Source organism: Aptenodytes patagonicus, chromosome 14 (assembly GCF_965638725.1).
Source record: "Aptenodytes patagonicus chromosome 14, bAptPat1.pri.cur, whole genome shotgun sequence".
In the NCBI taxonomy this organism is placed as follows: domain Eukaryota; kingdom Metazoa; phylum Chordata; class Aves; order Sphenisciformes; family Spheniscidae; genus Aptenodytes; species Aptenodytes patagonicus.
In genome coordinates this window covers 73,207-89,610 of record NC_134962.1, presented here as the reverse complement: position 1 = coordinate 89,610, position 16,404 = coordinate 73,207, and the positions used below count along the sequence as shown (strand labels likewise).

General features: G+C 39.3%; 1 protein-coding gene and 1 long non-coding RNA gene across 4 annotated transcripts in view; one reads left to right on the top strand and one right to left on the bottom strand.

Moving 5' to 3' along the window:
- Nucleotides 1–333: 333 nt before the first annotated feature.
- LOC143167179 (protein-glutamine gamma-glutamyltransferase E-like) overlaps nt 334–16,404 on the bottom strand; it is a 19,756-nt gene continuing 3,685 nt past the window's right edge. The window contains exons 1-13 of one of the 3 annotated variants that reach the window (XM_076352334.1): nt 14,359–14,447; nt 12,273–12,440; nt 11,726–11,968; nt 11,038–11,156; nt 10,418–10,546; nt 8,754–8,931; nt 8,454–8,589; nt 7,442–7,545; nt 6,720–6,965; nt 4,930–5,235; nt 3,017–3,174; nt 2,672–2,805; nt 334–712 (exon numbers count right to left, since the gene is read on the bottom strand). In XM_076352334.1, coding sequence (XP_076208449.1) covers nt 565–712; nt 2,672–2,805; nt 3,017–3,174; nt 4,930–5,235; nt 6,720–6,965; nt 7,442–7,545; nt 8,454–8,589; nt 8,754–8,931; nt 10,418–10,546; nt 11,038–11,156; nt 11,726–11,968; nt 12,273–12,440; nt 14,359–14,368 — 2,079 coding nt within the window. In that variant the 5' untranslated portion in view covers nt 14,369–14,447 and the 3' untranslated portion in view covers nt 334–564. Of the gene's footprint in view, nt 713–2,671; nt 2,806–3,016; nt 3,175–4,929; nt 5,236–6,719; nt 6,966–7,441; nt 7,546–8,453; nt 8,590–8,753; nt 8,932–10,417; nt 10,547–11,037; nt 11,157–11,725; nt 11,969–12,272; nt 12,441–14,358; nt 14,448–16,404 lie in introns of those variants that run through there. The other 2 variants (XM_076352335.1, XM_076352336.1) reach the window with 2 other exon arrangements.
- LOC143167180 (uncharacterized) overlaps nt 12,441–16,404 on the top strand; it is a 27,652-nt gene continuing 23,688 nt past the window's right edge. The window contains exon 1 of the long non-coding RNA XR_012996520.1: nt 12,441–12,565. This is a non-coding gene — a long non-coding RNA (uncharacterized LOC143167180). The remainder of the gene's footprint in view (nt 12,566–16,404) is intronic.

Here is a 16,404-nt window from a genome sequence, read left to right as displayed (position 1 = left end):
TTTGTCAAATGGCTCTCAAATTGGACACCACCCAAATTGCTTTTGAACATTTTCTATGCCTCATTAGTCACTGTGATTTACCAAAAAAGGAAAAATGTCAGGAGAGACTTTGCAGCAAAAAAGACAAAGCTAAATGACATAAATCGTGAAACTCGTCCTGGCTACTTTCTACTATCATGGTTGCAATAAGGAGAAACACCACTTTGAAAGTCCACTGTATAAGGCTTTGAATGTGTGAAAATGAGTTTATGAATGTTTGTGCAGAGACATCTGGAGCCAGAAAGAATGATTTCTAAAGAAAATCAGACAAAAGTCAAACAAACACTCTCTGAATAGAAGGTAAGATGCTCTTTTTTAATAACATGGACACAACGGTAAATGAAGAATCATCTATTTTATTTAAAATTACAATGTAAAATTTTAATGATATGATGTTGGTAACCCCTTATCACAGGAAGTGAGGATTTTGTTTTGCTAATTTTCTCATTGTTTTCTGATACAAGATTTCTTATGACATTTTGTTCAATTTATACGCACACAGACCATTCATTGTATATCTTCATGTTAGTCAATCACATTTACCATCTTAAAGGTCTTGATAGCTGCAAATTTATCACAGGAGAAATTAACAAGTAGATGTTTGGGACCTGTCTCAAAAGGAATGACTTTAAACTTTGTGCTGGATTTCTCACTGGCTTTCAGTGGTGGTACGCTAAAAATAGGAAACAAAGAGAAAAATATAAGCTGAAAACAGGCTTATGCATGATGCTTGAGTTTCTTCACTAACCATCTCCCATCTTAAGTAAGAATTCCTATCAGTTCAGTGTAGGATGGCCATCAAAAGACCATACAGGACTTGGCTATCTGATATGTATTTACATACTCAAACCCATGCATTAAGGTCTCTCACAAATACATTATGCAGTGACCCAGATAAGCACACAAAGGGGGACACACTAGTATTGTATGAGATAAAACTTCATGCAGAACAGAGGGTATAAAACACATAATTGAATTATTAAAAAAGAATAATCTGAGACTGTGAAGAATGTTAATACAAACTCCTGAATTAGAATAGATTATAGCACCAAGAAAACCTCAGTGTTTACACACCAGGAAATTCTGAACGGAAGTTAAAATGTTTTAAACCAGTATATTTTGTAATTCTTGGAAACTCATGTTTATGGTTTTCCCAAACAGCCTTACCCTGTCATATTGTCTTGTCTTGCCTGAGGATAAAGTTGTATGTGATAAACAACATGAGGTTGCTAAATTCCTTCAGGAGAGCTTATAAATTATGGCATAGACCATTCCTAGTTGCTCAAGCGCAAATGGCAATGTCAAGTTGCTGTGTATGTTTGTTTGTGTTTGTGTGTGTGTCTGTGTGTGTGTGTGTTCAGTTAAAGAGCACACTACCATATACCAGGTATTTTTTAGAAATAACTGCATTTGCTAGCATATGTCAAAATCTGTGTGCAATTTTGTATATGTACAAAGTGGGGGACAGTCTGAAAATTTAACCTTTCTGTTTCAGTTGTGAAATACTGAAGGAAAAAGAGCAAGACAAGATACAAAATCATCAAAGCATAAAAATAGGAACCTGGGATCTACAGTAAAAGGAACATATTTTGTTCCAGTCTTCTCATTCACCATCTCAACGCCATCTAATAGTTTCTTGACTCTGTTTATTAATCTCCTAACATCATTATTCTGTAGAGTTCTGAAAGCAGAGCTTGAACATTAGTGTGCCTGTAGTTCTCGTTTTAGAAAAACTTTTTTTTTTAATTAAAAAACCCAGCCCAACTAAAACCAAACTTTTATAGTAATATTCACCATTTTTCCTATTATCTTCCTGCATGCCTTATGGATTTCAGCTGTGTTCAAATTCCAGGCCTTAGTAAAGTAAATTCAGTCATCTAAGGAGTAGCTGCTGGTCATGGTTTAGTCTGTTCTTTAAAAGCTATCCTCCTTAGTCGTGATTTATTGTGTCTAGAATAGCTATGCATGGAACATACTTGGGGCTGTACTTTTCAGAGGTACCACCCTTTGAGATCACAACCTGTGTCTAAACAATCTGCATTCATTTTTGTTCCCAAAGCTGGGTCACTGGTGCCTCTGCTTTTTACATGTATGTCTATCTGTTTGATGTAAACGCACATTGTTTAGAAGGCTGAACACCCAGATTGGCACTTGCAGTCCATTTAATGAAGTGAAAAAAAATCCTGGTTAATATATGCTATAATTTGGGTATAGTATGGACAGAAACATTCATGTATCCTATTGTTGGCCCTATGATCAGAACAAGAAGGTTCAACCTGTCTGGCCTATAGCAGCATAGGTGGCCTCAGCAAAATTTACTGCATGGGAAGCATGTATTTTTTGCTGGAACTGTGGGGTCCTGCTAGATAGGCAGGAAAACAAGTTCTGTCCAATTATGACAGCAATTATTTGACCTCCCAAACTATGGAGCCAAAGCCTAGCTTAGATGAAGAGCTGGTTCAAAGCTCTCTGCTTCATTACAAGATGTTACATTGACTGGCCTCCCAAGTTACAGCAAGAAGAAAATGCTGTCTCATCCCACTGTTCGGTTCCAAGTCATCCATGCCTATGTATCAAGTCATGCATGCTCATGTATCTTTAATAGCAGGAAGGAGGCATTTCTCGTACTTACTCTATCTCAAGGATTCCTCTGAGCAGGTCATTGCCTTCTACCTGCAGTACACAGTCCATCAATTCCATATCAATAGGATTGGTAAATATCACTTCCACATCCACTTCTTTATTCACTTTTGCTTCACCAAGTACCTGTGCAAAGAAAAGGCTTGAAAGGCCAGGTTCTCAGTATTCTTTTCTATCTGAGCCTTCTCAGTCACCAGAAGAGGAGATATTATGAGATGCTATGATGGACCATGGCAGAATGTGAGCAGAACATCTCTTTCAGGCAAGAAAGTGCTTATAAGAGCTCATTTTCCTCTTTCTCTGCCACTGCAGTTAGAGCAAAGGGACAGCAATTTACCTGTATGTCGATGGCAGGATTGTCCAGGGTGATGTCTCTTTGCACTAGCACTTGAATCCCACCTTCTACATGACATAAAGCTGTTACCTGGATTGTGTTGTCTGTAGTTAACTGCTGCTGATATTCAGGATATGGTATCTTAATGGGAAATTGTTTCTCTGGAAGAAAAAAAAAAAAAAGAAATTGATACACACTTTTATAAGCCCACAGGGTTTCACATCTAATATTAGTATTTTCCTTTTATGATGTGTCTGGGACGAGGAAGGCCTTCAGCCATCACTGCCAAACTCCATTCATGCAAATCTATCAGTTTGCTATATAGAGTGATTTCTTCAATGTTATCCCTCCTCCATTCCCTACTACCACATTGCCTGGCTTGTTTTCCTCCCAATTGCTCTGAAAGATAAGACAGCTGGAGTTCAAGGAGTTTACCAGTGCCACTCCATTTGTTATGGGACATGCTCTGATAGGCCTCATCAGTCCTATTTGCTCACGATATACCGAGACGAGCTGAATGATGTCTTTACATTTCTTTTATCTTTCCTAGCCCTATCTACTTTTTATTGTCATATGTTTTTACAGTAGTTTCCATGCTGTAATTCAAATCAAGGAATACTGGATGGGAAGGGATCTCCTCTGTATATGAATACAGACAATTCCACATTTTTGGCTATTCGTACAATAAATATCAAGTTCAGAAGAACTGTAGAGTAGCTATGCTGCATGCAAACACTGTGAGCCACAAAGTACTTTCCAGCAGTATACAGCAGATGAAACACAAGAAAAGATGACAAGTCACCAATGTAAAGCCCACAAAAGTAAGCAAGAAAATGGGGGCAATGTGAATTTCCTAGATTCCTCCAGTAGCAACAGATTTGTTAACTACAAATGCTAGCAAACAGAGCATACCTCCAGAAGAGAGCAAAATCTCTTTAAATGGTCCCTGCCATCAGATCTGAGGAAAAAAACTCCCTGCTGACTGTAAATTCAGCCACTGGTTCAACTCAGCCTGTGTGAGCACAAGACACCACAAGGTCTCTGCATGACTGTAATGCCATTTAGGCATATAAACTCTGTCTTCACCAAGAGTCCAATTCCTAATGCTTTAGAGGAAGTTGATAGATCCCAACTCCATAAGTCAAATTGCATATTAAAGAAATGAAATATTATTTCTGCTTCTCACTAGTGACTTGAAACCTAAGATTAATACAATATCGAATCAGTTGTGAATCAATGATCTTTCAGTCACTTTAGAAATGCTGATATAGCTATTATCCCAAGCTCCTAACGGTAACTTAATTTCATCTTTCCAACAATACTCATATTTAGGTAGAGAATTTCTTCCATGAGGTTATCAAACTCCATCTGAAAAAAAAAATTTAAAAAAACTGAGGTCCTTTACTCCTCAAACATTCTTCGATACAAACTTTCTTTTCTGTGGAGCTTAGAGGGCTATTTCAGCTATTTCTATTGCTCACACTTTAATTCCATTCTAATGTGCTGATGGATCAGGTTTCTTGTTTCTGCTGTTAGCCATGTGCTGTTACTTTTCAGTAAGGCCCCTCATAATTGACCAGAACACATTTAGTTGGAGTTGATTTCTATGCTTTTATGTTGTCCTTATCTTTTTTAATGCCAATTTTGTTAAATGAAACTTCATGTTTACTCACCATCTTCTTTTCGCTCCTGAGATACATGTTCCAAAATGTGACTAGTACTTAAGGAAATGATGGTGTGAAACATGCCTTTTTAATATGTTTATAAGTGCAATGTAATTTTTTTCAGCCTTTTCTGCATAGAAATTTAAGATTGCAGTTTCTTAGAGCTTTTTCCCCGAAGTTGACCAGGTTCTAATGCCCATTTGCTGATAAAAGAATTATACAATTATGACTAAAAGTTATTTGAAAAATTACCTTCCTTAGGAGACAGAATGACAGATATGGAGTCCTTCCAGATCTCATGAACTGGTCTTCTAGTGTACACAGTGCTCCAAGCGGTCATATTTACATGAACAGTCTTAGCATCAGACTGTAAGTTTGCAAGAACCAGAATTAGATTGAGATCTTTGCCAACTTCCAAAGGCCCAGCCACCTTGAACTTCCCTGAGATGTCAGGCTTTTGATCAATTTCCTGTGGTGTCGGTGCTGTAGGATCAAATTTATCCTCAAGTCCCAGCTTCTTACGGGCTTTTTTAAAAATATCTCTTTCTTTTGTGGACCCTGTCAGAGGGAACCATGAAAATTATCCTCAACAGTTAATATGCATCTCTTATTTTACATGACTGCTAGAGACAAGCCAGCAGAACATAGTGTCTGTACGTAGAGATGAACAGAGCCTCTGTTTTCCACAGCCATGCCTAATTTTCTGGATCTGCAGTCAGTAATGTCACTGGCCCTCTAATAGCATTTTTTTTGTAACATAAATCTTAAGTCCAAAGTTTCGCACTCTTCCCATTTCTATCCCTTTTTATGGCTGTAATATTTAGAAATGTAAATTCTTGTTTGCTAATACAGAAAAGGCCCCTAATACAAGGGAAGGCTGATGGCACCGTGTGGTGGGTTGACTCTGGCTAGCAGCCAAACATCCACTCAGTCTCTCACTCACTCCCCATTCCCACAGGATGGGGAGAAAACAGAAGGAAGGTGAGAAGACTCATGGCTCGAGATAATGACAGTTTAACAGGGAAAGCAAAAACTGCACATGAGCAAAGCAAAAAGAGGAATACATTCACTACTCCACATTGGCAGGCAAATGTCCAGCCACTTCCTGGAAAGCAGGGCCTCAACACACATAATGGTTGCTTGGGAATACAAATGCCATAACCACGAATGCCCCTCCCCCCCCCCCCCCCCCCCCGCCCTGTTTCCTCCACCTTTTGCTGAGCTTTTATTGCTGAGCACTAAGTCATATGGCATGGAATATCCCTTTGGTGGATTTAGGTCAGCTGTCGTGGCTGGGTCCTCTCCCAGCCTCTTGCCCACCACAGCCTGCTCGCTGTGGCAGGGAGGAAGAGAGCCTTGACACCCTGCACATACTGTTCAGCAATAGCCAAAACATTGGGGTGTTATCAACGCTTTTAGCGGGGCAGCTATGAAGAAAGTTAACTTCATCCCAGCCAGAGCCAGTACACAGTAGTTATTTGAGCTCTGCTTTATCATGCTTTTCACCCTTCTGATATATGTTTCCAATAGCAGTGTTCATTCTTTGCACTTGCAAATTCAGTTCATGATTGTAATTTGTCTTCTGCACTATCAAACCCAAAGGTCTGACAAGTTTACCTGCTGTTTGACCCTTTGAAAGAGTTGCTTTTCCTGGGCCTAAGTGCTGATTTAGCTTAGGTTTCTGTAATAGGCCTTTAATGCTGCTGTCAAATAACTGGGCTGTAGACTAATTCTCATAAAGCAGAGGCAGTCAGTACACGTTAGCAATAGGCAGGTGGAACAGTGACTGCTTTACTCAAGAGATATTTGGACTTGCCTTATTTAGGTCCCACAAAGCAGATCCATATCAGAAAGGGCAAGGCAGTATTTTTTACTCTTTCCTTCTCTTCCCTTTTCTGTCAGAACTGAATAAACAGAGTATAAATTTTGTTCCTACCTTATAGGTGCCCAATATTGCCCACTAAGAGACTCCTGGCCTAAAGTTTGCGTATGTTTGGGAATGAAGCAGCTATGTAACCAGAAGAACCAGTGTTTTTATTTACCTTCTTCATATTTATAATCATTGGTGACATCTACACGATCATCTCTACCAACTGCCTTTGTGCTGATGAATTGGCCAATTATGGTAGACTTAGAGAATATTAATGTTTTCTTTCCAGTTGCGGGGTCATAATTCCAGTACATACAGTCTGCATTCACTTCTGCAAATACGAATGGGCAGTCATAGTCCAGATCTACATCTCCTTCTTTGATGGCGTTCCGTGAGGCAGGACCACACTGATAAATTCCTATGGAATCAAGAAAAAATAATTTAGACCTAATCAACTCTTTGACAGTAGGCAGATTACTAGACAGATATTTATCAATGACTCCTGAATTGCCCAGTGCTGTTGTCCCATTCTAGCCCTTCCATCCACATAGACCCTCATACCAGGCCAACCATCCATGTATCTTGTATTTATTCTGAAGGTACACTTGATTTATTTTATATTATCCCTTGATTTTCAATAGCTCTGGATACCTACACTGGAAATATAGGAATTGCTGCGAAAGACTGCTCCTAGAAGTCTAGTTTGTTTCTTGGCATCCACAGATGATCTGAGGCTTTTCTAATGCTATAGATAAAGTATTCTCTTCTGTCACTCTATTTCTGAGCAGGATGAGAAATTAGTTTTACAATGGTTTTACTTTTTTTTTTCCTTCTCTCTGAAAGTGACTGACTTTATAATTTTTCAACATTATTCCTGAAGTAAAATCTGTGTACCTCCACTTTCTTCTTGGGGAGTTGCATCCAGAACTTGCCATCCACTGTATGAGGGACCCAAGTCACTGCGGGAAAACCAGCTTTCATTCCAGACATGGAAATTCCTACGTGCAAGAATGAACAAAGTAAGCTACTAGTATGTGTTTCTAAATTCCTGTTCACATCCATTAATCAGCCATCTTAGTTAAATGTATTAAATGCCTTAATTTGCATAGGTTCTTATCTGAGACTGACCACTTCCACTCTGATCCTGACTATATTAACTACATAGGAGCTGAAAATTGCATTGTGGAACAGCCATAAATGTTCAAGGGCAGAAAGCAAATTTGTAAAATTATACAAAATGTCTTGAGCCTGTTTTTCTCCAGAAGTTCTGAGCATGTGCACTTCCTTAGTTTTAGCTGTTTTCCTTATACCACAATGCTACAGTTATACTTATCACTTATATTTAGAATGGGTCCAGAACAAGCAGGGGAGTAAACAAGGCAAAAAGTGAGGGACTGCACCTGTTCTTTGCTGAATGCAAGCTTGTTTGAATTGCATTTGATGCTTAATAGTGGCAATAATTAAATTATTTTCACTACAAATGATGTCACTGCAAAAAAAAAAAAAAAAGGCAGGGAAGCAGGTTCTGTTGAACTGTTACAGTTTAACATGAACTGTTTTTGAAGAATAGTTCCAAACTAAGCCAAGTCCCACTGTTTGATATTTTCAGTGTAATATCACAAATTTCCAGTCATCTGTGGTATCATAACTGTAACTTTGCCTGCCCTGGCTTCAATTAGCTGTTGTAATTCATGTCACAATTCTCTGTTTAACTGAGAAAGAGTGAAAACACCAAGTTTTGTAGGATTATTTTGTAGTATTTTTTTATTGATCCTTTGTGTGTGTAGTTGTTTTTAAGGCAATTGTTAAGAAGGTAACAAAGCATTTGTCATTAGAATCTATACTCTGCACCTGAAGACTCTATAGGCATTGATAGGTCCTACTATTAAATACCGTATAGCCTTACCATACGCTGTCAGCTGCCCTGTCCAGATGATTTCCAGAAGCATCGTAAAACTCATCCACACGCAGATTTCCATCTGCATCGTGGGCAGAGCTGAAGTTTGTAATTGTACGAGTGGGAATCCCCAGACATCTAAGCACTAAAGAGCAAATAGAAAACCATAGTCAGAAAGCAGTATTTCTGGAATATGAAGTTTCATATAACATACCAATGTCTTGAAAGACTTTCATGTAGGAAATATTATTAGTGCTTCTTTTAACAGAATCTGTGCAGTGTCAGTTATGTGCATGACATAAAATATACCTGTAGTCAATACCGCTGCAAAAACCCAACATTGTCCATATCTGACAGGTTTGAATCCTGATTTCTTCCAGTTTTGCAGGATTTCACCACTTCCAGTCCAGCTGCTCGGACTTTTCCCACCTGTATAATTTCCACTCCAGTTTCCTAGCACCACCCCTTGGTCATCATTGGCGTTGACCTGTAAAAATATTCACTAAATTTATGATGAGATAAATTAAGAGTTTACAACAGATGTAGTAGTGGTAGGGGAGCGGGCAGGAGAAAAGCCTTGAATGACATTTTAGTGGACAAAAGTCACTGCTTCATGCAGCTGGCCTTCAGGAAGACGACTTACCTTTTCAGGGAAATGAAATGCGTGTCCTCTCAAGAAATGGAGAGCTTTTAATCACTGTTTCTTCCACCCAAGTACAGTAGCACCAGGCAAGAAGGCAAACACCAGTTTTCAGTGAACCCTCCTGACACGAGGTGGCAACTTTACCACTGTATGATTGAATGGCATCATTAAAGCATATCATGCAGCTAAGCTTTCAGAATGTGCCTGGATCATGATGCAGTGAGCCCTCAGCAAATTTACATTAAATTAGGGGAAGTGGCTGACACAACAAATGGGGCACAGTCACCTTGAAAATCTTGGGTACTGTGTCAATAGAAACCTCATGAAGTTCAGGAAGAAAAGGTATAGATTTCAGAACTTGGGGTAGAATAACTCCCAGCATTGGTACAGGCTGGGAAGCAGCCGGCTGAATGGCAGCCTGTCTGAAAGGGGCCTGGGAGTTACAGCAAATGCCGGATTGAATTTGAGCCAACAGTGCCCTCTCATCATAAAGGGAAAGCCCATGCTAGGCTACATTGGAAAAAATGTGACCAGGAGATTGAGGGAAGCTGTTAACCCCTTTTAATTATCCCTAGCGACGCTGTGCCAGGAATCCTGTCTCCAGTTTTGGGTCCCTCAGTTCAAGGGGATGTTGAGACACTGAAGAGGGCCCAGGAGGGAGGGCTACCAAGATGGTCAGGGGCCCTGGAGCACACAATCTACAAGGAGAAGTTGAGAGCACTGGGCTAGTTCAGTCTGGTTAAGAAGGGGATAAGGGGAATGTAATAGCAGCTTACAACTACTTGAATGGAACACACTAAGTTGTCAGAGTCCAACTTTTCTCTGTTCTGGCAAGTTATATAACAAGAGGAAACAGCAGAAAGTTGTAGCTTGGGAAAATCATATTGGTCATAAGAGAAAAATTCCTCTCTAAGAGGGTAGTGCAGCTCTGGACCGGTCACCCAGAGAGGCCGTGAAACCTCCATCCTTGGAGATTTTCAAGGCAGCCTGACAAATCCATGGCTGAGCAGATCTAGTACCACTGTAGTTCCACTTCAAATGGGACGTTGGACTAAAGACCTCCAAGGGACTGGTCCCTCAACATATCACCCCGTGCCTTATACTTTCAGCTTGACTACTGGATATCAAAGTGATAAGTATCAGAAATACCACCAATGAGAGAAATCTAGCAGGCTCAGATCAGACGACCACCTAGGTGTTTCTCTGGCCCACATTTCTGGTGCATACAAACAGTGGCCTAAAATTTTCTGAGAAGTGTCTTCATACTTACTTTCACTAACTACTTTAAAAGAACAGTTAGTAGTTTTGACTTTTTGAACATGTTGCTTACCATTGCACTGAGAACGCGGCCCAGATATTTGGGGTCATTCCGGTGAGATAGATCTGTGGCAGGATCCTGACGATAGTTTAAGCTTCGATCCAGCATGGAAAGGCAAATATTGAGAATATCTCCTTGAAACTATGTTATAGAAATAAATTAGTGGTTTGGAAACATAGATTACTAAAAATCAGGACAAGTAGAGCCATATAGGTGTTCAATGCTTTTTTTAATCACCGAATGAAGTGCTGCAGCTCAGCCAGGAATTACCATATAAAAATGTGGCCTCAACAAACTGCGAAGATTAGAACTCAAAGAGCTTTTCAAAACTTGGAATCTGTGGACTTAAGGCCAGGACTTTGCCTCTCAGCATTGCTACAGTACTTTACTACCCAGCAGACACTAAAGTTTCTGCTGGCTGAACCTCCAAGTTCTAGGTCATATCACTGACTAGTCAATTACAAATCCTCATATTAATCAGTATAACACGAGTTCTGATTTCAATACCAGACTCCTGCTCTTCAGAGGTGTATGACTGCAATGAACTGGAAGAAGCAAACAAGCCCTGGTCAGCCAGTTCATGTGAAAACCAGGGCACGAAACACTGTCTGGTGTTTCAGTGCTGCATTTACCTGGCCAAAGTTCCATCCAAAGCTGCTGATACGATTTTTATTGCCCGCAAAAATGATGCCAAACTCTTCTAGCACATATTCCTCACATTCAGCCTTGTTAGGCATGAACACATCATCACCTGAAAAGCCAAAACAGATGTAAGTACAACCACAGCAGGCAAAATAAAACAAAACGTCAGAAGCCTTGGTCTCCATCAACAAGAATGCTTGCAGATATCCACCCTTTGCTGTTCTTGCTGTTATAAACAGATCATGAAACTCAGGATTTCCTATAATTAGAGAAAGGGGTGGGGGGGTCTGAGTGAAGACAGAGATATGATACTGTCAAATCTGGGAGAAGATGGCAGCTGGTAGATATGACTCTTTTCTTGGTTCTACAGAGACAAGACACTCTTCTAAACTTGTGCAGAAGTAGGGAAGCTCTGGCAAAAGCAGAACTTAATCTGCTTAAGCAGAACTTAATCTTTTAGGGCAAGGAGCTCTCCAGCAAGTACATGATACAGAGCTGATTTTATGTACCAGAAGGTCCTAAGAAATTGTTAAACCCTTTTCTTTTCTCACTGATACATTATGTGGTGAATGTATCAGCCCCCATATTAAAGACGTATAGAACAAATGGAGAAGCTGCAAATATTAATGAAGCTACAAGCAACTTAGTTCTTTCAGGGGAAATTCGACATGTTCATACCTGAAGACCAAGGGTTAAAGAGCAAAACAAAAGTGCCAAGGCTTGCTGGAGAGGAGCTGTCACTTGAAGTACTTTGAACACTCAGCTTGTAACGTCCAATGACAGCATTAGGTGGGCTGTAAATGGAGATGCTCACAGAGTTGGAACTGGTAGACTGTAGAACTGCACTCCAGCTCTCCTTGCTCACTGTGCTGGAGATACCAAATGTGGCCTGGGTCTTAGCCAGCTTTGAGGGTTTTGGACCTTTTAAGGAAAATAAACAACATTTTTTTCCCCGGCTTGCAGAACAGAGGTTTAGTTGTCAACTAACTCAGCAGGGATGTAACCCTCCCCTCAGATGAATTTGTGCCATATGTTGGAAACTGAAGGAAGCTATGACTGCTAGCTGAGATGGGAGTAATACAACAAACACCTCAAACAGTTCCATGGCTATGTGAACTAGCATGTTGGCTCTGAGGTACTATCTTGCTGCCCTATAGTGCATATCAGGCCAAAAGAATGTCACAAGGCAGCATTACTCTTTCTGCGAAAGAAGTTGGGAGCCTACCTGTTTCTGCGATGAATGTTAAGTTTTGCTCAGGCTGTTCTGTTCCATTGAAGGTGACAATGAAGGCCTGTCCTCTCCTCACAATCAACTCTTTGCTAGAAAATTTACTTGTGTGGTGATCTCTTGCATTTTCTTTCAGGTGCCAGTTGGTACTTGGCTGCGTTGCAGCTATGAAAAAGTGAGAAGAGCAAGAAAACTTGAGGGTACATCCAAGGGGGAAGGAGCACAGACACACTTTATAAGGAGGAAGAAGCACAGACACACTCTCAAGAATTGGGTGTTACTTTCTACAGGTAACTAGTACCCATGTGAGGTTTCCACCAAAAATAGAAATAATTTATTTGGAGCATTTTATTCTTTTTTTTTTTTTGAAGGAGAGAGAGACTCCACCTTGCATAGACTGTTAGCAATTATCTGCATAATTAAATATAGGAGTAGTATATCTGGTACTAAAGAAAAATCAAAAAGGCATCTAAGAGGAGAGAACCCTGAGAGAATTGAATACTCATGAGTTACTTGGATAAAGAATCTGGCTTAACTCAGCTAATTCTTTCAAGGTGTCATCCATTCCAAGACATGGTGTTATACTAACAGAGGCACAGCCTTGCTGCCTCTGAGTAAGAAATAAAGAAACCTGACTGAGCTGAGAAACACTTCTGCATTTTAAACCATGACATGTGATCTCTAGCCCCATCTACGTGTCATGTACCTCTGATATAACTGACAGCTGCTATCTCTTGGAAGCACCTAACAAGAATATGTTGGTGGGCACTGGGTTGTCATTTGGCAGTGGGAGAGATGGCAGAACTGGAGAGAGAACACTACTAAAATAATGTATGTGAAATAATATGTTGCAGAAAGCTCTTGCAGGTGAACTATGGCTTCAGTCAGAGGCCAAAGAATAAGCATCTGAGATTGGTTTGGCTCTGACATCATCAGAGCCTATGGAGGGTTCTCCAGTAGAAGATAGCTTGATGGTTTAAATGAAGTGCAGAACTACAGAAGAAAAAGAGAATTTTTTTTCCTAAGGGCACTGTGTGCTTTTTAAAAATATTTTTATTATTCTCCATCCCACCCCTCCCCCCCCCCCCCAAAAGAGGGAGAATAGGAAAGAGTAAGAATTTGGTCCTTAGTAGTGGAACACAGCTACCCTGTGCCATTATTGAGTAAAAAATCATTATCCCATGTTCAAACAGATTTATTAGTGTAAACATTTTTTTAACAGCATGATCTTAAGTTTATCAAGTTTAGGCAAGCCTTAACAGAACTACATTAGTAGTCTTAGCAATGTAGTCACAGTTCAAATGGGGGGAACAGGTTTTTTTACAGTATCAAGGCGAGCAGCACGTACTTTGATTTTTCAGGAGTATACCTACTTTAAAAAAAAAACATCTTCAGAAACTTAGCAATGAAGCACATCTATTGTAGAACAAGCTGAGGGGTGGGGGAGATTTGTCTTTAGAAAGGCAGGAGTTATCTGGCAAGGTTGGAAAAGCAACATGGGTCCATTTATTATAATTATTAAACTGGTAAATTTGCATATGTATAAATATTAGCATGTAAGCAAAAAAACCCCCCACTGCAACAAACAAACCACCAAAAAAAAATCCCCTACATTTTTGTATCCTCTCTGCTTTAACTTCAGGTTTCAACCTTCTTTGCTCATTGTAGCCTCCCTCAGCCTTTGCAATACCTTCTTCCAAGTTCTGCTTTGCTTCTTTCTCTTATGTCAGATTTGTCAGTCTCTCATTTGCACTTGTCTGACAACTTCAAATAGCTGCAGACTTTCCTTTCCTTTCTATTTGCAAAATACAACATTTTTGCATCAATAATATACCTGTTCTCCCAAATCTCATTCTGATAAGCTTGCTTTTCCCATGCACACAGTAAGTGAAAAAAATGCAATTCCTGTGAAAATCCTTCTCCTAACCCTTGATGGAATAATTTTCTCTTCCTTTTTCTTCCTGGATCAAAACTCCTTAGAGAAGTAGTGATCTTTCAGTGTCCATTACAGAACTGAACATGAGGTATGGATGTAAGAAAATAACAAACAGAGCACCATAGAAGGGGCTTCCCCGTTGCTCACCTTGGCCCATATCTGATCAATATGTCCTGTATAAGCAGTTTCTGGAGCTTTCCTCTGAATGGCCTCCTCTACTTCTGTTGACTCAAGGAATGGCTAGTGCCTTTCACTTCGTTAAAAGTCTAGGTCTAAAGTTGTCTGTTTGCAATATTTCCTGTGGGGGTGGAGCTTGAATAGCCTTCTTTGCTCCCCAGACTTTATCTGACCAACAGGGCTTGAGGATTAATTTTTCATTCATTTTTCGCTCTCTCAGTCCCCTCATCCTGATCTCACTTCCTTGCAACTTAACATCTGAAGCTTGCACAATATTTAACCCTAACAGTCTGGCCACTTGTTAAGAGTTTCTTAATGTATTTAAATTTATAAGAAATTCAGCATTTAGTTGCTTTTCTTTCTGTTATAATGATAAAATTACAGGAATAGCATAACTCCTTCTTGCACCACATTGTTTTTAATTTGGAATACTTAATGAGCAATATTTACAGTGACTTTTTCTTTAAATTAATTCACTGAATCCATTGTTTTCATGGACCTGCTTTTTTTTTCCCTGCTGCATTGTAGTAATTGCAAAACAATGAGCAAGCTATTGCCTCTGCCCCAAATTTAATCAGGGCAAATTTAAAGAACTAATTTTTCATTTATCAGATAATTACTGTTTAACAATGTTAAATAGACAAGCACTCCATGTCATATTTGCATGACACACTACAGAGATGACAGGTAAGTACATTTGTGACTTGTGATAAAATAGCTATCATTGTTTTCAGCCGGTACACTACTAGTTTTTTGATAGGATATCTCTGAACATGCAACTGGCAATGCCAGTTTGTGCACAAATATCCTTCACTTAATTTCAAGGAGAGTGATTTTTGCTTATGCTTTGCAGGTGGCTCCACTTTCTGTTACAAAAGAGAGAGACTAATTCTGATACTTTTATGAAATGACCTGTAAAATTTGTTGTACTCAATGCACAGTCTTAAGGACACCTCTGAGTGATACCCATTATGCTGGACTGGCCACAGCTATACACCTTCCCAAATGTAGAGTTTTAATTGGCTGGGCTCGGTATTCAGCAGCCCAAATTGTTTTATTTTCAGGTTTGGATCACGTTTGGAAATTCTAGAATTGGAACTTGCTCAACCCATTTCATATACAGCCATATTTTATTCATATTTCCTATAAAAAGGTGTTATTAGAAGAAACAGTTTTTAACTGGGTATAATTCAGACTGCTGCTTTGAATCTCTGTTCATTAATAATATTTAATCTTAAGAGGGACCACAGTTTTATCACATGCAAAGCCCAATTGTGATTTTAAAATGATAAGACTTTAATTCGTAAATTTCAAATTTCTTAGAATTTGATTTTAAAATGTTAAGTCCAAACTTTAGAAGTTTCAGATGTTAAGCTATGCTCTCCTACCCATACTTTTAAATTCTCTTAAATAAAATACTAACAATTTTCAGAATAAATTTGCTTTAAGATTTCAGCCTATCCTTGGATACATAGCAAACCGTTTCTCTGTGACAGAAAGATGAGTTACTGTTGAAAGAAAAAAAAAAAAGTCAGTGATTATTCACCAAATAGCTGCCTATGCTTATTTGGTCATGTGTTTCACCTTTTTTTGTGTGACAGCAATAGCGTGCTGGATATGATTGTCCTATAGGTCAATGGCATAATTGTTTTTGGTATTTGATGGTATGATAGTATAGTTATAAACAGCATGTTCCAAAAAAACAGATACAGTCCATTTATTCTAGAAGACAGTATGGCAAGGAGAACAAGTTGCGTCTGTTCCATCAGCTCCTGGTGTCTATTCCCAGCTCTGGCTAAGTTGCCCTGCAGGCCTCTCATGTGCTTTGTTTGTAAAACAGATGAATGATACGTACTGGACCTTTGGATTAAAGATTATGGGTGAAGGTTGAGAATGAGGGTTGAATTAATGAGAAATATTAACACCAATCAGAATACTAGTCCAGCAGAATGCATCTGACCCAGGCAGCTTCCTGTAAGCCAAGTAGTATTTGCAGAGCTTGTATGGTGGCTGTAA